This window comes from Epinephelus fuscoguttatus, linkage group LG4 (genome assembly GCF_011397635.1).
Source record: "Epinephelus fuscoguttatus linkage group LG4, E.fuscoguttatus.final_Chr_v1".
Classification (NCBI taxonomy): Eukaryota; Metazoa; Chordata; class Actinopteri; order Perciformes; family Serranidae; genus Epinephelus; species Epinephelus fuscoguttatus.
The window spans coordinates 18,005,581-18,027,005 of NC_064755.1; the positions used below are offsets into that span (position 1 = coordinate 18,005,581).

The 21,425-nt window shown below is 41.6% G+C and overlaps 1 protein-coding gene across 1 annotated transcript in view; it reads left to right on the plus strand.

Moving 5' to 3' along the window:
* b4galnt4a (beta-1,4-N-acetyl-galactosaminyl transferase 4a) overlaps window positions 1–21,425 on the plus strand; it is a 186,707-nt gene that overhangs the window by 127,662 nt on the left and 37,620 nt on the right. Inside the window, exon 7 of the mRNA XM_049574774.1 lies at window positions 9,137–9,204. Coding sequence (XP_049430731.1) covers window positions 9,137–9,204 — 68 coding nt within the window. The remainder of the gene's footprint in view (window positions 1–9,136; window positions 9,205–21,425) is intronic.

The window sequence follows — 21,425 nt, forward strand, 5'->3', positions numbered from 1 at the left end:
AACATAGCAGCAAACCTTTATTAGCTGTGTAATGATAGAGTGGAGTAATAGCGTTCTGAGCAGAGACTTAAGTCATGCTACCTCTCTGTGTGTCTGTGTGTTGCTAGGCCGGCCACCTCTGCATGTTTGTTCATCTGAATCCCTCCCTTTATGTCCCACTGGCTAGCTCATCACTGCTGCTCTGCACTGCACTCATACAGCAGTTACTGTGATAACTGTGTCTGGACCCAAAGTGGCAGGTCATGGTTGTCACAGAAGCGTAAGACCCACCCTCTGGTTCCTCCCCAGGTTAAAGAGGAACTATGCCCATTTTTAAAATTCATACATGTTATTCTTTAGGTCAAAGATAGTTAAAAAATATTGGTACACATGAACAACTCTCCCAAATCCAAAAGCAAGAGTTTCAAAAGTAAAATTTGTGATGTCATCAAGTAAAAAGTCTGAAGCTGGATGCAGAGCCTGCACGCTCTCCCCGTGTCAGCATAAGCTTTTTCTGGGTACTTCGGCTTCCTCCTGCCATCCAAAGACATGCAGGTTATGTGGTGACTCTTAATTACCCGTAGGTGTGAATGTGAGTGTGAATGGTTGTCTGTCTCTGTGTATGTGTATGTAGCCCTGCGATAGTCTGGCGCCCTGTCCAGGGAGTACCCTGCCTCTTGCTCAATGTTGGCTGGAATAGGCTCTAGCTTCCGCGCGACCCCCAACAGGATAAGCAGTTACAGAAAATGAATGAATGAATATTACAGATGACACTGAGAGCACCCAGGGGAATGTTCTAAGTATATCGGTACATTATCTGTTTCAGATGGGAACAATAGAATAAAGCTCATTTAGGTATAAAATGAAAACAAACATTCGCTGGATCCACAAAATAAATTGTCAGTGGAGCAGCTCCAGATTTTATACCCCATGACATCACAAGTTTAACATTTACTTCTCTAGTTTCTGGCTTTGACAGAGAGCAGCTCATGTTCACAGGTGTTAATTGAACTTTACAAGGCCATGGAAATAACGTACTGAAATTCTTAATTCAGGTGATGTTCCCCTGAAACAGTGCTTGCTCTATCAATACTGCTGCTGTTGTGAACAGTGTTTGAGTGCTGTTTACACCATTGGTGTAGCTCGCACTGCTAGTCGCCACAGTGTTGGCTCAGCCGCCTTAATGTATGCTTGTAGCGTCAGAGGTGAGAGCCGCATGCCCTGTGCAGGCAATATTGCACCCTAGTATGAGTTAAAGCAGGTAATCCCTTTTTAATAATGTTAAAAAGTTGCCTTGCCATACAAATGTTGTATATAAGTATATGCCGTTATAGTTTTATCATATTTTTCATCTGATTTCCTCTGTCAAGCTTCCAATGTTTAAAATTGAGCCGTCTTTTATTTAAAGTTGAACCGTGGAACTGCTTTGATTTGACTGAAAATTATGTTGAAGGCCTCCTAAGTTTAAAAAAAAAAAGACCTCTCAAGAAAGACACAGGTTTACCTAAGCTCTAAAATAACGAGTTTGTGTTTTTAGGGAGCCACCAAGCACAATGCCAGGGTCATAGCATGGACGCAGCTACATGGAATGTGACTATTATGCCAATACGAAGAACACCACCATTCTTTTCTTAAACATTTTTCCAAATGTCAGGTTTCCTGTTTTCCTGTTTACTACCAACATGAAAGAAAACACGAATGCAGCCGCAGACAGTGTTGAAGGCCTCGTCCTGCACACAAAACAGCCAGTTCAAATTCAGCTGGAAAAAAAAAAAAAAACACACTGAAGGCGAGACAGAATAAGAGAAAGAAAACACTCTGAAGTTCTACCACAGGTCAGCTGTTTCTCTATTACTTCTCTCGTCTCATATGGAGAGGAAAAAAAGAGATGATATAGAAGAAAAGGAGTTGATAGAGAGAGGAGTAATGTCTCCATAGCTCCATTACACACTCATATTTCTTCTATTCCTTGACCCTGTTTTGTGTTTCATTTCTCAGTGTTTCAGGGCCAGTGGCCATCTGAAATTAGTTTTCTCGAGGTGCCTACATATGTGGGCGAGGTTCACACAGAGACACAGTGTGTGTGTGTGTGTGTGTGTGTGTGTGTGTGTGTGTGTGTGTTGATGTCTGTGTGAGAGAGGTTACATTAGAGCAAGGCTGGTGTATGTCAGTGTTGCTTGTCTGCTTTAAGTTTAAGAAATTTGGTCCCAAAGTTCCCTGCCTTATTTCACTGAGGGGGCTTTCTGAAGTAAGAACAAAATAAGACAATGTGTCAGTGAGGGGGTGTGTTTTAAGATGTGATATGAAGAAGTGTGTGTGCATTGCCCCTCATGACTCCCTGGCTGCTTGCCTTCTGATTTACCTCCCACCCACTCTGGTGAGGAGATGGTGCTCTCAATGAGCAATGACTCATTGAGAGTTCAGTGGGAAATCATGTCTGCACACATATGTGTTTGCACGCGTGCGTGTGTGTGTGTGCTTCTCATGTCTTTACTGCATGCGCACGCATACCTCGGAGAACATCTGCCACTTTCATGGGAAAGCTGAGGCGCTGCACGTATTTTGTCCTCGTAACAATGACTTTGATCCTGCCGTTGTTCACGTACAGTCAATTAACCATCTGACAGGGAAGAAAAGAGAAAAACAACCTTTAATTTCGCGAGAAGATTTGCTCCTTGACACTAATGTGTTTCTCCTTTTGTGTGAAACTGCATATTATAAAACCCTCAATTTACAGATTTTCTCAAAATGATCTGGAGCATCTAAATCTATCTGCGGGAGGAGAGTGTTTGAAGTACTGACAGATTCAAGTGCAGGAAGTGGCCATAATTGTTAATGAGCAACTGCGTGAATTCAGAACCTTTTAAAACATGATATGCAGCAGTATATTTGCACTGGGAAAAGGTGTTGAATGAATCACAAACATTTGCACAAAATTTGTCATCTGTGTTTTGAAACATACACACACACACATAAATATAAATATAAATATAAATATAAATATAAATATAAATATATATATATATACAGTACAGGCCAAAAGTTTGGACACACCTTCTCATTCAATGCGTTTTCTTTATTTTCATGACTATTTACATTGTAGATTCTCACTGAAGGCATCAAAACTATGAATGAACACATGTGGAGTTATGTACTTAACAAAAAAAGGTGAAATAACTGAAAACATGTTTTATATTCTAGTTTCTTCAAAATAGCCACCCTTTGCTCTGATTACTGCTTTGCACACTCTTGGCATGATTGTCTTTCATAGTATGCACAGGAACTGCCCGCCCACTTGTAGGGTACCTTTAACACATAGGTTCCCACGCCTGGACATACGCAGTGAGCGAGCAAGAGATTAACATTTACGTTACCCACACAACACCCCCATAAAACTACCACATGCATTTCAAAGACAACAACAGCCAGCAAAATAATAGAATACAATATAATATACTGAATATAGCCCAGAGAAATGTACAGGCATTTAGCAGACAACAGAATCTCTCATTTTGCACACACAGCAGCATCATCAACAGTTAGGTATAAGAAATAAACAGCAACAATATGTAACACGAAGCCCAAACCAAGCTGCTACAATAAACAATAAAAGGGCCAGATAAGACAATTAGGTCGTATTCCTACATATCTGAAGTTCATTCTGCGTCTCCCTGTTGCATCAAACTCTGTCATTGTAATGTTAATTCTAGCAGGTTAGCAGACTCGGTGCTCGTACTGCTGCTCTCTGCGTATTTTTCGTTGCTTAGGCTTGTTCGCTTTCTTATTTCAAAAGTCTGGAAAATGCTCAGTTGTTTGCGTTTGCTCATTTCTAACTACTTCTCCTTGCTAATACACAAGATATGTAACACAAAACTGGCACCATGTATGTTGAAAGTTTTAGGCCCTGACTACATAGATACAGATATTTATAAAAAAATTGATATTTTTCCCTCTCCGTTTCAAAAGAAGTTTTGTCCAAAAAATATCTCTGTACACATAATTTCCGGTGGACCAAATAACACCAGGCGCAGCCGATGGCTTCCTTTCTCCATACAGTGGTGCAGCAGTATTAGGTTTAAGTGTAAAGTAGTCATTAGACCAAGCAGTGTTGACAAAGTGTGAACAAAATGGTCGTCCCCTGTTGTTATTGTTTCTGTAGGATGCTCATCTCAGTTTTAATGATCCAAAACTCTGTTTGCCTGGAGACAACAGGCCAGACTACAGAGGAAATGTATGTTTTAAAAATCATCTGTGCTGCTGTAGACGGGGCCTTAGCCCTTTTTGAATGTCACTGGTCAGAAGCATAATTTTCTTAATATCCATCATGACATGGCATTTCCCGTCATGTTAACTCTTTATGTTAAAATGAGATGGGGGCCCTGCAGTTCAGTTTCTCTTCTGAGTTTTCATTTGCTTTCAAAACAAATGTAATGACTATGTTTTCTGCCTGTACGCAGATTTTTCCACACACTAAAACAGATTTACTGTATTTAGAGTCAGCACTAGTTAACATGACTCGCCAAGATGAATATATTTGCAGTGCTGCCTCCGCTGTGTGATCACGCTGTTTTTCATCTGAACAACAGCTCTTTCCAGAGAAAACAATACACTCACGGCGAGAATATAAACACGTAAGTACAGTAACTACAGAGGCATTTTCAACAGTATTGTCTCGCAAGTTTCCCATTTATATTAGTTCTAAAATTTTAAGTCACAGCTTCATTTTTCTCTGCTTTTAAAGATTTCAAAAGTTCTGCTGAGGTTCCTACTCCATCACCATATGATTTGTCAAAGTTATTTAACTTTCACTAAAGTTTAGCTTCTTCTCTCAAGAAACAGACGGCGCTTTGCAGTGACAGAGTTTATTTTAATGATGATCCTTTAGAGGGAGACTAGCTTAAATGAGATTCCACTGCACTGCTTTCTGCAGTCTTTGCTGTCGTAAGTCAGGATGTGCTGAACAAAACATAATGAAAACTCAAAGCAGTCTAGGAGTTACAGTTTTTATTTATTTATGTATTTATTTATGTATGGCTCTTGATCCGTCTTTTTCCTCATGTTACTTCAAGTACCGCTTGTTCGTCAACTAAAATTGAATGACCATCTATTTCTTTGGTTTATGGTTTGAATAAGGAGCAGGAAAAATAAGATTTTTCAACTGCCTGCTCCTTTTCAGTCAGGGTATGTAAATAGAATTGTGTTTTGGTTGTGAATTGCTCCCCCCCCCTTATCCTGGAGTTGTGCGTTCGAGCGGAACAAATCAAAAATGAAATGAAAACTAAGTTTTGATAGTACATGCTCAAAACAACTTTAACAAATCCACAGTGGAACACAAGCACTGTCTTCCAAACAATCATAGCCAAGACAGAAGAAAGCAGTGGGAGTATCGTGACTGGTGCAGATAATTATTGAGATCAACACTAACAGGTCGCAGTGTTGGTGTATTAATAATCAGATATAATTGTTTCTCTGAGCTGACTGGTCTCCAAGAGACGAATGTTGCAGCATTCACAAGACTTAGCAGCATCAAACTGAGTCACGCTATTGTTTGTTTTTGACGAACACACAAACCAGCCAACATGCTGGACGTTTAGAAGAGGGACGGACAAGTGAAGCGGGTAGTGCAGCTAATAAATGCATAGTTGTGTGCAGGTGCAACAGTAATATCACTTCACTTAGGTTATGTGGAAGAGGTTTTTGTTTAAGTGTTACAGTGCAAAAACAGAACATATGCAAACACCATAAAAACAATGAACATTAGAACAAACAAGCAAAAAAAAAACAAAAGCAAAAACATTATTTAAAAAACATGAAAAGACAGATACTTACAGCTCCGAAGCTTTGTGGCTTCTCATTTTGGGTGTATCCCTTCCTGCCCTTGCCCATCCCTTTTAGATTATGTTCTTGAATGTAACATAGATGAGTGTGTGTGTGTGTGTGTGTGTGTGTGTGTGTGTGCCGACTGCCGCAGCTGCTCCTCTGTCGCTCCAGGAGGCTGTGGAGAGCCTCAAAAAATTACTCACTGTTCATAATCTTGCAGCTTTGGACTCTTTAAAGCAGAGATGGGAGGAGATATTGGAGAGCAATTTGGACGAGGCGTGGCACAAAGCTACTCAAAAAATGTATTCATCCTCTATTTGTCTGTGACACATTGTGGTTCAGTTTAAGATTGTTCACCGACCCCACTGGTCCAGAGCTTGGTTGGCTAAGATTGGCACTGATATTGATCCTGCATGTGAGAGGTGTTTTCGGCCACTTAATATCTCATGTTCTGGTCATGTCCGAAACTATTTCATTGTGGAGATTTAATAATTTGACTTTTTCAACAATGGACGGCTGGTTGCCCCATCTGTGTCCATGGCAATATTTGGAGTAACTCCTCTTTTTGCCGGAGGGCTCATCACAATTGGAGAAAATCTGTTGTTTTATCAAGGGATCAACTGCATGCTTCCTTGCCACCTGGCAACCATTTTTAACTTTTGTGGCAAATATGGAAGCCGAAAAATTGTAATGAAACATGCTCCCCTACTTGTGTCGCACAAGTTCATTAGTTTGTTCTTTTTCTTTCTTTTTTGTCTTCTGTATTGGATTTATTTTGACTATATACATCTTATAATATCTATAATATCTTCTCTATATTGAATTACCAATAACAATACCTTGTATAGACTATTTGGGGGTTGATGGGACAGTCGGTGAGTGGGCCCTCAGGGTCTCCTTATGGACAAATGCTCAACCACATCAGTCTGTTCGCAGATGATGGGGAGTTCTGCTGCATGTGTGTAAAAATCGTATAAAACCTTTTGTGACTCCAGATGGAGCTGCACAAAGCTGATGTCACCATTGGGGCTGAAGAATACAAGTTTTAAAATAAAAAAAATATGGGGTTGTAGATTCTAAAAGAAGTGAACTTACCTGACCTTCTCGTTTGTTTTTTCAGGCTGGTGGCTTGAGGCTACATTATTACAACCCTTCTAATTAAGTTGAGAGGCCACAAAACATTAGTTAAAACAGAATACTCAGTTGAATACAGTACAAAGACAAGATATTTTATATTCAAACTAATACACTTTTTTAGGTTTCCTGTACATATTACTCATGCTGAATTTGATGCCTGCAACACATTCCAAAAAAGTTGTTTACTGCTGTGTTACATCAACTTTTCTTCTAACAACACAAGAAGGGAACTGAGGACACTAATTGCTGGAAGTTTTGAAAGTGGAATTTCTCTCTCAAGATTCACAAGCAGGCCCCCCAAAATCTTTGAGATTTAAAGACAGTCTGTGTGGAGGACTGGGCCAGTATCTCTTCTGAACACTGTGGGACATTAGTTTCTTTGTACAGGAATCGTTTGGAAGTTGGCATTGTTAATAAAGGTCTCTCCAAGTATTATATAAATATCAGTAAGCATGTTAAATGCTTTGTTCCCGTGCCACTCCACTTTATTGCACCTCATTTTCATGGATTAAAATGTTAAGATTAGAAGATGTTAAACTAAAAAAAATGATGCAATAAATACTTACTTCCCTGCATTTTGTTTTTATCTATGTTTTATGCAATGTCCCAACTTTTTAGGAACATAACACAGTCCAAAAACTAATATTAGATATATATATATGTATAATGTTACATGTGCATTGCTCAATCAGTCGAGTGCTCGTTTAAGATGGTCTGGTGTCAAATGGTCCACACACCATCTGATGTACACCGTTATCCACAAACCATTTACTATGAAATTAAACAACCGTCAGTGCTAATTTAAAACCTACCCCAGACCCCGTCAGCGTCACACCATTTCTGAGTGAACACGATCTGCACTCAACTTCAAATAACTATCATTAAAGTCAACACAAAGTAATTTGCTGCAATTGTTTGAATTTCAATACACATTAAACTGTGTGTTGGTTTGAAAGGAAAGTTTTCATCTTTAATGTAAACTTGTTAAATGAAGTTTAGCTGAGTGAGCTTGATCTACTACCCTGCTCACTTTTTCATTTAAATATTCTCTCCCCGTGATTTAACTTCCACCATTCTTCCTGCGCCGGAGGAGAAATATGTGAGGAAACTGTTGGTGTGGAAATGTACTACGGCAGCAGCATGCTGTGGGCTTCGCAGTGAAGGCACAGTAGCGCACATTGTGTCCTCCTCCTCCTCTCCAGCCAACTGCTTCACAGAGACTCTCTGAGGCTTCAGCGCTGCCAGGGGCCTAGTTGGTTTTGGACAGACATTACTGCCTGTTTTTTTGAGGTTTTCTTCCCGTAGCGGCTCTCTTCTCATGCCAGCAAGCACGTTCAGAGGTGCCATTGTATAATTGCCATTTCATATGTGTGTGTGTGTCATTATCATGTAGGTGTGCCTTACTGTGTGCACTGCTCTCTGCGAAAACATTGTTGCGCCCAGAGTGAGGATCAGCAGCTATTTACAAGCTGAAAGGCTCTTGTGATGTGTTAACACCACGCGCTGCGACTTTTTCTGACCAGTTTCAGACCCAGAAGTGTGGCCAGCACAAACAATTAAAGGCATGCCCACTGTGATCTTAGCCTTATTCTTTCATTATGGATCAGCAGCAGCAGGGGCCCTAATTAGTCGTGTTGGCTTGCTGAGAAAATGAATGGGCACTGATTCGACCGCAGGGCTGAAACCGGAGCCCCAAGAGTCCTGATGAGCCGGCTTCTTAGAGTCAGTATTGGCAGAGAATGGCTCTTTCTGATTTCCAGTCTATTTATAGGCATTAGCTCTCATCTGTTTGCTCACTTTGCCTATCAGAACCAGCCTCCTGATTGACTCTCCCTGTTGCTTCGGGACATATAATCTTGTTTTCCCAATTACTCTTAATTTGCTGTGAGCAGGGAAGTGATCAGGATCTTGCAGAGTCCCTTTTTAAACAACCAAATTTGACGGCTGATGACATCCACATTTTGTATTTGCAGACAGGACCCTTCCAAAATAGTCATTGTCAATGCCTTAAAAATCATAATGTCGATGTTTTTTATTTTTAAGTTGATTTCTGTGGATGATTTTCCAGTGCAGCTACCTTTAAGTTGCAAACTTTGCTTCCAACATTTCAGATGCTGCTCCCATCCCCTGCTCTCACACTTGTGCACTCTCTTTCTCACCCGCTTGCTCTGATCTGTGTCTCCTGTCTTGTGTGTTGCAGCTGGGTACAGAGTGGACCGCTCCAGGCGAGTTCAGCAAGTTCAGGTCCCAGTCCTCCAAGTCTGTGCAGTAAGTACCTGACCTGACATGCACACACATTTCATAACGGTGCAGCTTAATTCACTCTCGAGCCTGTACGGAGACCAAAAGAAAGTCCTGTGAACATCTTACAGTAAGCTTGACAAATACACACCACCACCTGAGCTTCTCTCAGGACCGGACTTGTGGCTGTTACAGGCAAAGTGTCTCTCTAACTGTTAAGTAGCAGTTTGTACCGATCATACTCTCTGTGTAGAGTCAATTCATGTCGGTCTACAGCCTCTTTTATAACATAATTGCTTCAGAGGGCTTTTATCGCTCACACGCAGGAGGAAATTGATGGCTCAAGTGTTCACTGGACACTGGAAAGCAGGTAGTGTAACTCCGCTGTGCGTACATGTGCATATTTTCACGTATGTATGAATTTACATATCTGGAGTGCTCTCATCAGGTGTCAGCGTGTGGAGGATCATAACAGTTGAAAGGCCTCTCTCTCTAAATGTAAGATGAGAATGTATTACCCCATCGGCTCCTCTCAGATTCAGCACATCTCTCTCCATAATTGCTGGGAGCTGCTCGCATAAAAGCACCCTTTAATATGAGCGCTGATCTGCAGTCAGTTTGCTCCTGCAGTCATTGTTAAGTTGATATGATTATGCAGCAAGAGAAGAGATCCTAAGAATGGTGCTCCTATTCCTTTGGGTTCCCACATTTGCCTGATTGGATGAAGCTGTAGAGCGCTGGCTTAAATTATTCACACACACACACACATACACACACACTGCCAATGGTGTTTTGTACTGAAGGTTCAGAATATTTTAGCACTTGAAAACGGTACAAGTTGGATGATGAATGCACACAATAAAGAAAAAGAGAAACTGTGTTTTGTTAATGTTGAATGAGTATTTACAGCAATGCCTCTTTCACAAGCTGAAAGCTGTGGGTGATGGATACAATGCCAGTTTCAGTCTGAAACATTTGTGTCAAGGTTCACTGAAAAGACAAGTACAACTGGCTAAAAAGAGCTTTTCAGGGCTTTTATGTTATATTATGTGTGGATTAAAGTATAATATTAATATGCATCACAACACAACAAAGTAATATAAGATCAACCCGGCTGTAGGCATCCGATACCAACTAACTGATACATCCTTCAGCAGAGGTATGAGGCGCACTGGGTGCCGGCATTTTTGACACTCCGTACCGTAGTACAAAGAGCAAGAAAGTCTGCAGACCGACCCTGCTGTACAGGAACCAGTGAAGGGAAGCAGGGAAACTTTTCTGATATTCAACCAGCTCTGTGTCATCACATTGTGCGCATATGAACATTGTTTGACTTCCCCCAGAGATTCCTGCCCATCTGATGGCGGAGGTCCGGGTGCTGGCAGCAGCACAGGAGTGAAGCCAAACACTGTTCATCTGCACACTGCGATGCCACACAGCTGTTTCAATATCAGCAAAGTTTACCTTCATATTCATTGTCTTCTGTGGCGATCAGCAGTGATGTGGTGGTTCACTTTTACACTGTGATGTGTAGCCTGTAGTTCGGCTTTAGCTTCTAACTATCTTTGTCTTTTTAACCTGTTGTTGCTGCTGAGTCAGTTTGACATCCTGGATATATCCTTCAAACACAGACTGTAGACCCCTCTGTCTGCTTCTCTCTGGAATCACTGTTTCACTTTTCCAAAAAATCCGATAATATTTCTTCAGGGAGTGCAGTTAGCTACAGCGTGGGCTCCATGCTTACTCCGACAGCTTGTCGGACCCTCGCCCCTTTGCGATGGTCCGACAGCTTGTCGGACCACTTTGCAATGGTCCGACAGCTTGTCGGACCACTTTGCAATGGTCCGACAGCTTGCTTAGGGAAAGGTCATTTGAATTGTAACTTTTCCAGAATAATTCACTTGTAGAACAATAACATAATGTGATCATATCATCATAATACAGTTCTGCTGAAAGTCGATGAATGACACTATTGAGCCCAACTCAACCAGAAAGCCATCAAGTGGGACTAGAGGGCACAGATGAAATATACATGTAAATGCCAGTGTATCGTAGACATAGTGAGAAGGTTTACCAGTTTAATTGCTTGTGACTCAGGTTGCAGCGCAGCAGTGACAGCAACAATAACATTAGCGGCAGTATTAATGGATGTGTGGAGCAGGCATGTAAATGGACCTGGTGACAGAGAGTGCTTGTGTGCAGCTGGCGCTCTGGAAAATCAGCTGATAATTTGAGTGGTGCTAATGACTTTGTGATCCTGGCTGAACTCATGAGTAATATATATGCACTAAATTTGTGGATTAGTAAGGCGATGTAAGTACCAACTTTGAAACTCTAGTTGATATCTAGTACATTTTGATGACATGTAACACACACACGCAGTCACACAGATCAAAGGTCCTAATCCTTCACATCCCACAGACCATTTGTCTAATGTGGGCTACTTTTTTTGCAGAAGCTTTGCCTTTTAAACTGAATAGTTGCTTACAACTGCACTGAATCCTGCATAATAAAAAATACTGAATGAAATCCTAATATTGGAACATGTTTCTTGTGAAGATCTCATGTCACGTGCAAGACAGTCATGCATGTAGTCATGTTAGGTCAACGTAGCAAGAAAGGCCGCATGTCCAAACTATGAGAAGCAAATAAGTGGAAGACAGTTAATGAATGTGTGTGAATGTGAATACTATATATTCTTTGTTTTGATCACCGTATTAATTTGACGTTGCTGTTAATTCAGTCTGACTCACCGCATCTCTCCGATGTCTCATCATGTGTCAAGGTCTCATCATAACAGTTTATGTATCATTCTGAGAGGGATTATCAAGATGCATAAAACCTCAAGAAAATCGTCAGTGCTCTTTAAAAACCATGCAGATATTAAACATTCTGCGTCCCTTCTGAAGGTTGCACACACACACGCACGCACAACACTTAATATAATGAATGAAAATCCATTAATGCCATACGGGACTGAATGCAGGCCAGGACCTGTTGGAGAGTATTTGTGTTTGTCTGTGCGTAGGATTAACTGGGCCTGGTTAGCACAGAAGGCACACCAGACTACAAGGGAGCACAGAGAGATGACAAAAGATTAAGCAGAAGAAGAAGAAGAAGAAAGAGGAGGAAGAGGAAGCAGCTGAAAGTTTTTCTATTTTCTCCTCCTGTCTGACAGGCGTCTGGCGTTCTCCGACAATAACAAGGCAACAACAGAGTAACCAAGCGTGGAGGCAGAATGTGGCAGGAACATTAGAAAAGTCTTTCAGCCGAGAAATTTGTGGTGGAAAGTAACTAAGTACATTTACTCAAGTACTGTACTCAAGAAGAATTTTGAGGCACTTGTATTTGAGTATACCCATTTTATGCTACCATATACGAATGCTCCACCACACTTCAGAGGCAAATATTGTACTTTTTACCAATCCCAGGAGGGAAATTCACATCCTACCTGCCAGTGTATAAAGTAATTAACATAGCCCCACTTTGTCCAGCTGCAGCATTAAAGGTTCTATAAACCAGTGGTTCCCAACTGGTCCAGCCACTGCGTCCAGATTTCTCTGTAGTCATTAGTTCCAGGTCCACACAGTTTAATAAATTCGGCCTAATACCTGCGTTTGGCCATGACGTCGAGCTAGTTTGCTGTATCTGTCCAGTGGCTGTCCGTTAATCACTCACTCTACAGCAGGAAACGGCACTTCAAAATAAAAGGTCTGCGCCGAAGATTAACTGTAATTAAAAACAAAGTGTGTTTTTTAACAAACCTGAAACATTTGTGAGTCACTTGCGGTCCATTGAGAATGGACCCACAACCCACTTTTGGATTGCAATCCACCAGTTGGGAACCACTGCTTTAAATGACATTCAGAACATTAGTGTAGCAGCAAACAAGTATTGCTATGTGAAGATATAGTGGCATAATGGCATCCTGAGCAGAAAATAAAGTCATGCTACCTCTGTATGTGTCGTAACCTAAGCTTTATTATCGTGTGTAGTGGCAGAAGGTCCGACAGCACATACATGTGTGTATCAAACTAGCTAGCTAACTGCCACCACTCTGCACTGCGCTCATGCAGCAGTTACCACTATTATTGGGATGGCATTGTCACTGAAGCATAGCACCCACCCTGCGGTTCCCCCCAGGTTAACACCATTAGCTCTGTTAGCACCCTTCACACTTATAACACAGTTAAGCCACCTCTATGTTGAGAGCCGTGTGGGGACAAATTGAATCTCAGTGCCTTTGTATTTTTGAGGTTGCGAAGTGAGCAACCTTCTTAAGGGTGGGGGTAATGAGTCCTCGGCCATCTTCTCTGCCTGTGTTTTTCAATTGGGCTGCAGATCACCTAGGGGTGCAGCCCTGCCGACCAGTACTGATTGCTGATGCCTGGCATCTGGACTGATTACCTAGGTTTAAAAGCCCGTCAGAGAGGGACTCAAAAAGACCCAGCAGTGGTCTCTCTGAGCCAGCCGGCAGGCTCTGCAGGGGCACAGTCTCCTCTTTCTTCTCCAGCTTTTTTTGTTCATTTCATAAACATAAAGTTTGATTAATTCAATGCAGTTTCTTTCTCTATTCCCTTTTGGCACTTTAAACAGATTTTTACACTGCGATATTGCTACTTACTTAAGCAAAAGTACTTCTTCCACTGGAGGAAATTAAGGTGGGACATTGTAGGCTTTGTGACCTGTTACTGTGTCTTTGTGTGTATGTTTATTTTGTGTGTGTCCCTATAAAAACTACAGGATTGTTCTCTACAGTTTCGGCATGCTGTCAGTAATAAAATTGTGCTCTAAAGGAGAGCTGTTGCAGAGAACATGCCTCCGCTGTGTGCTCTCTACCCCACTGAGATCTGATACAACAGTGATATTTATCACCTCAGACACACATACGCACACACCAATTGTTGCTCGCTGCCTTTTCTCAAATCTGTTTAATATTTTCTACATTGATGTGTAAAGCAATTCACAATCCCTCCGTCAGGTCATGAAATATTTTGTGCCAGAGATGAAACGGTTGCAGAGATTGTGGGATTGTATGGGTGGAAGGAGCTGATGACAAAAGTCAAATCTGTTTTTATTTCATAGCTATCACATGCTTTAGGGGAAGTGTGTCAAAGACGGCATGACAGTCTATCTTAAGATAATTAGGCAAAATCTAGTTTGATGTTTCTGTGTGGGCGTGTGTGAGAGAACGTGCTAATTTTTTTTTTTTTTTTTGCATACAAGCAAATACAAGCGTCTGTGCGTTAATGTGCATGTGTTTGTTGAAAAACCATGACATTTGAAATTCCCTTCTACATCTGATGACTTTATTGAAACATCCCGCAGCGACGGCAGTTTATTTGTCATCATCCACATGTTCCCTCTGCAGCACGGCGCGACACCCATCCCTCACACACCATTACACTCGACCTGTTTAGAGCAAAGCTGATATGCTCCTGAGCGTGGCAAATTGTGTGTGCGGCGGGATTAATCGACGTGCATTCATAAAAAGATATTCGTTAAATTAGATGGGATAGAATTGAGATGAGCAAATTAGCAGTGCAGAACAGAACAAGATATCATTTTCTAAAAAAAAAAAAAAAATGAATATAAAATGTTTTTGTACAGCAATAACAATCAGTCAGACAGACTGTAGCACCTGGTAATTTGAAGGCATTTGTAAACCTGATAAAGAAATATAAGAGCGAAATGAATTTGGTGTTTCTGGAATCTTAACTTTGTAGATGGAAAGCCACTGTGAAAATTATTAGTCATTACACATGAGGCTACAGCTAGCCTTTGGCAGCGCGATCCTCTTGTGCAATTTGTTATCGAAGAATAAGTTCAGGGCCATTTGAGCCTATTTACAGACTCCATTCTACCACAAAGCTGCAATTTAAAACAGCTTTCACAGTTTATGTGCTACTGTTCCTAGTTATTATCATATCGGGCCCAGAACAGGATGAAATGGGACAGAGCTAAAGTAAAAATGGAGCATAAAAGAATGGAGTTGAATGGTGCAGAGCGGAACACGACCAAACACACAGCCGTCTTCAGAAATGCAATTGAACAGAGAGAGAGAGCCGAATGAAACACAACAGACACTCCCACTTTAGCAAGGTTGTTTTTTATTATCTTTCTTGTTTTTTTTTTTCCCCTCACGCTTTGGACTGTGGTTATTTATACGTCTCGGTTCATTGGAGCTGTACAGCTGGCTGTAGTGGAGCTGAGTGAACAGTGACTAATGGCTGCTGCAGGGTTGAATCATATTGTCAGGGAATGAAACATATTGTTGTTGAGGGGTTCACTTGAAACACTTCACTCGGCTGTTGGAGGTCTCTGCACAATGCAATCAAGGGCTACTGAATCCAGCAAACATACTTGCGTGCGCACAAACACACACACACACACAGGCACAAACATACTATAGTATATAAGAAATCACTCTGCAGTTGGCATTCCCTCTGTGTTTACTCCGAGCCATGGATGACTGCCACTAAAGCGTTCAGGTTGCGCTACCCTCATCTAAAGTACGCTACATTTTCCCCATCAGCCCCTCATTGTCTCCCGCTTTGTCTCTCACTTACTTTTTTATGGCCTTCTCCCTCTGTTACCATTAAAGCATTTACATTTAGGGAGGGAATTTGAAGCTCTAAAAGGAGGAGAGGTAGAGCGGGGTTAGGGCTTTCAGCTGTCGTGCAAACAGCACGCAGCAAAGATGTATGCCGTTCAAAAACTGACAGCAGTGATGCTCTGTCAGTGGGGTGTGGCCTTCCTGTTGCCGTGATGTGCGAAAGTCCGTCCTAGGTGGCCGTTTAAATAGATGGCATGGACAGGAATGCAGGATCAGTACACCTGTTTGGGGGATCTGGTAGTCATCCACACCACCTGGCTGTGACCACCTGGAGGTAATGACTCACACTATTTAATGAGTGTGTGTGTGCGTTGGTAAGGAAGTTATGCCTGCGTTCTAATTTTAAAGTTTGCTGAATAAAACTTGAGGATGGAGAGCATTTGTCCCTCATGCTGTCTCTGTCTCTCTCTCATAATCAGCTTCTTTCTTTCTGCTCTTGCAAAATGCTTCCTTCTGTCCTCTATGGCTTCATCAACCTGAGATTCATATGAGCACATTGTCAAATGAAATGTGGTAACAATCCCTCAAATCAACTATTTACAGCCCCATAGACGTCCTGATTTGGGATTAGTAATAACTAATTAGCTGACTGACAATAAATGAATTCCCAATTTTGATGACTGATCAGTCATTTACATTTTTTTATCAAGCTTGAATACAAAACATTTGTCTGCATCAGCGTCTTAAATGGGAGAATTGCTGCTTTTTCCTGTTATAAGTTTGTCTGTCAGAGTGTTGGTCAGACAAAAAAATGCAATTTGAGGACACCACTTTGGACTTGGACTTTGGGCAATTGCGATGGGACATTATTCACTATTTTGTCATGTTATTGTCTCAGCAATTTTGAAGATAGAGAGGAGCTCCTGCACACTGTCTTGCTTATTGCTAGAATTTCTCTCAGTCCTTTTTTCAGTCTCTCAGACCTTCATCAAACATATGAGCAGCATCACCACAATTTGATATATGTAGATATAAACACAAAAGAGCTGCCTTTATAAACCAGTTATACAATCAAAGGACTACAGGGATGGTTTGGCTTATTATTAGGGTTGAGTACCAAAAGTCGGTGCTTACATGGAATCGGTACCTATACAACCAATACCTACCGAACCGAAACAAAACACACATTACGGTGCCTTACAGTGCTTTCTTTTTAATGCTGTGTCTCCCTCTATTGGACGTTACATGTAACGGAATCATTCATTCATTCATTCATTCATTCGTTCATTTGTTGAGTGTATATTATTTAAAGGCACGCTAAGCACCATTGGGCGTCACTTCTGTTTATGTTCAACAATGTTATCAAACACAACGGAGCTTGCTCGCCCCTCCCCCCCTCGTCCTCCGTGACTCTGTCATGAATGAGCGGTAGCTGGCAGGTACCCTGGAGTTACACACCTGTTCAAGGGATAGTGCACCCAACATGAAAATTCAGCCATTATCTACTCACCCATATGCCGAGGGAGGCTCAGGTGAAGTTTTAGAGTCCTCACAACATTTGCGGAGATCCCAGGGGAGAGGGGGTAGCAACACAACTCCACCTAATGCAGGCTTACGGCGCCCCAGATTCAAACATCCAAAAACACATAAGTGAAACCACAAAATATCTCCATACTGCTCGTCCGTAGTGATCCAAGTGTCCTGAAGCCCCGACATTAAAAAAGTTGTTTGGAAAAACGTCATTTGAACTCTGTTTTTAGCCTCATTGTAGCCTGTAGCTGTAACTGCCTCTCATGGGCACCGCGTTCATGTGTGTGTGCTTGCTTCCGCTGATCTCGTGCTGGCTGGTTGGTGCAGCCTGGACCAAAATGTATTTGTTGCCATTTGCAGAGCCTGGGCTGCCTACAGAGACCGGACTTTAATAGAGTTAATATAATTGTAATGTTAATTTGTTAAGTGTTTTTTTATTATATTTTTAAACTGTTAATAGAGTTCATATACCTATCTGTTTCTAGGTATTTCTAATTTCCCACAGCAAAAAATAAATAAAAACATTGTTTTTATTATAATTTAAAACTGTTATACAAAATACTCACACACTTCTGAAAGGTGGCCCATTTGTGCCACTTTTCAACCTCCATAAAAAACTCATATTTTGAGGTATCAGTTCAGGCACCGTTTAAGCACAGGTTCGGTATTAAAAGTATTGGTTCACCACCGGTATCGGAAAAGACCCAAATGATACCCAACCCTACTTATTATCATCTAGAACTTCCTCAAAATGAATGTGTCAACAGTTGCCTAATAACATTAGAAAGATTAGATTTCTACAAAATTACTCAATATAAGAATACCAATGAATCTAAAAAAAAACAAAAAAAAACATTCATATTCTCAGCATTCACAAAAGATTGAAAAATAAATCAAAGGAGAAGAAAATTCATGAGTGAACATCTCATGAACATTACAGTGCCATTAAATATTAAATTCATGAACAAGTCCAAGGGGAAGGAAGATGGTGACAGATGAAAACAATGGGCTCAATTTATCCAAAAATCATTTTTAATATCATCATGTATTAAAATATATATCTACCCCCAAATAGCGTGAAATAGTCACAGGTCAAGGATGTACAATTGCATAAATGAGGAGCATAAATAATCCTCTATCACTAAATGTATGCAGTAACATCCAAATAATTTAAAAAGTACAAAAAAACTAGGCCTGCCAGAGGTGGTAGGGAACATCTAAACAATGAAAAAAAAAAATGCAGATATTTATCGTTAATTAGTTGTTAGTGAAAATAATAGTTGGATGACATTCAAAATCAAGCCTCACAACACTCAAACTAGCCCGAATCAAACAAAGAAGTACCAAAAAGTGACTTCTCTTTGATGGCACCTACAACCTGGCTTTAAAAATAATACCCGTGTCAAGTTGAAAGTGTCCCTTTTTGTCTTCCTAACTCTTTGTCTCCACCTCCGCTCATACCTGTGAAGTGATAGTTTGGCAGTGCCTGCTAGGTGCTGTCACAACAGCTTGATGAGTGACAGTGAAGTAGTCAGATGGGGAACCCAGATAACCCTGTCAACAGTATCTCCGCTCTCTGACACAGCTACCGGAGCCTGAGGCTGTATAGACAACACCGGGGAGATTGACATTTGCTAAAATTCTATAAACTGAACTGTGCTGAGTTGCATACTGAGCTAGTTTGACGCCTGACGTCAAGCGTTTCAGAGGCTTTTGAGCAGCTCAGACTGGGATGTGATTGACAGCAGTTGGAAGATTAAAAGGAATATTGTTTGAAAGATATCGGACACTAATGAGGGCTGGCTGGATCTCGTCAGAATAAAGTCCAGAGTTCAAAAAAAGGCCACAAGGCAAAAAGGCGGAAGTCAATTAAACAATTTTCTGTGTGTCTTTTGTGCATTTACCTGCTTTTCGAACATAAGAGCATCGTCTGTTCGGATTCTCACCTTTAGGTGTAATAACTGAAATTAAAAATGGCTGTTGCTGACCTTTGACAGTAACATGGTGAGGAGGAAAGGCAAGAGAGGATTCCAAGGTTATCTGGGACGCCACAGCTGGCATTTTGAAGGAGCAGCTTTCAGTTCACAAACTGCTGGAAGTGACATTTATGCGGCCGCAGTCCTCTACAGACACATGGGCGTCTGTGTGTTTGTGTGCGCCTTTTCACATTTTTAGACCTTTCTTTCTTCTTTTAACTTTCTCCACTTTCTCATCTCTCTCTTTCCCTTTGGTTCCTGCGCTTTTAACACACTGCAAACACTCCCATTTGTTTTCTATACACATGGCTTCACAGAAAACCTCCAAAGGCCAATAATAGTTGGAAGGAGAGAGTCCCAGCAACAATGAGGGAAACCTAGTGGAGAATGACCAGTTATTTCACTATGGGATCTCTCAGTATCTATAATTGAATCATTTAAGCACTGCTGGCTATTAGCTGGCGTGGAAACTCAAGCATTTAAAGGGAGGAAAGTATAGTACTTGTGCTCATGGCATCATAGAAATACTGATTGAGCGTGGAGACAAGCCGAATGTTGCACCTGCTCTGCAGAAAGCACCTGCACTGTCTCATGTATACGGATATATAATCAATTACATGTGAGTGACTGTATGTTTCTGTCTTTGTGTGCACTCATATCCCTGATTGTGTTTGAGTTTGAATAGCAACCTTAATGCCAACAGCTCTCCGCACAAAGTAATTGGTTGATGCACTGTAGCTGTTGAATTAGAATGAAGCTGTTTGCCAGCAAGCCAGCAATGACTTCTCTGTCCCACTTTCTTCCCCCAGGCCTTCACTCCGCCATCTGTTTCTATGAGTGATGGGAGCCTGCCGAGACACAAATCTATGTTTGAGTGTGTGTGTTTCTGTGTGTTCATGTGTGTAGTGGCTTATGTTTAATCAGAATGTCTTTGGGGTGTTGATGCACATCTCTTGAGCTGTGAAAGACTGCGGCAGCGGACATCTGATTGGCAGTAATGCATGAGTACCACCAAACGGTAACACAGGGCCACTCCTGGCCAAACGTGATTAGAGACAGTAATGATGACGGAGGGTCAGCTCAGTCCGAGGAAACTCAGAAATTAGATTCAGAGCAGCTGGGGAGCGGATATGTAAGCTGTTTGGAAAAGTGACTTAGTGAATATCAAGGATGTATCGAGATGTCATTAGAAGAGATCAATAGCCAGGCACACATGCAGACACGTCATGGACACATGAACATGCAGACGTTTGCACACACACACACACACACACACACACACACACTACTACAAGAGGAGTTAATAGATAAGGCAAGCATTGTTCTTTAATTTTCAACAAACACCATTGACGCATAAAAGGTGGTCCAACAGAGTCTGAACCCCGACACCTTTCCGGCATCAGAATTGGGTGGACTGCATCCAACAATTTCTGTAACTTTCTAAAATCCGACATTCATGCCCACTCTACAAACAATGTGACTCCAAAAGAAAGCCAGTGGATATCTAAAGCCTGTTTCATGAACGCCTGTGCTTCATGAATTACAGCTAATGATATTTCTATAGCCCCTCTCCTACTTGACAAAAAAAAACACTAACACCCTCAAACATCTGGCTTTGGAATGTAATGGGAAAGGTTACAATCGGCATTTACACCAAATGACTGTGCAGTAGTCACAGATATTTATCTGCCCCAGCTGCAGTTGGCAGTGATGGAAATACAACACCTGGGTGGATGTGTTAATTGTAGCCCCTTTGCCGGCATGATGCAGTGACGAGCCACCACCACTGACTCTGACTCTGACTCTCAGCATGGGGGCACCACAGGGCTGTGTTCTCAGCCCACGCCCGCACTCCCTCTACACCAGTGACTGTGAGGCGACTGAGACATCAAACCACGTTGTGAAGTTTGCGGACGACACGGCAGTGGTGGGGCTGATCTCCGGTGGGGATGAGTATGCCTACAGGAGGGAGGTGACCAACCTGAGACAACCACCTGTCCCTGAACGTCACAAAGACCAAGAAGATCATTATTGACTTCAGGAAGAGGAAGGAGGCCCTACCATTTGTCACCATCAACGGCTCAGCGGTGGAGAGGTCGGACTCCTTTAAATATCTGGGGGTGAACATCGAGGAGGACCTGACCTGGGACTGCCACATCACCACCGTCGTCAAGAAGGCCCAACAG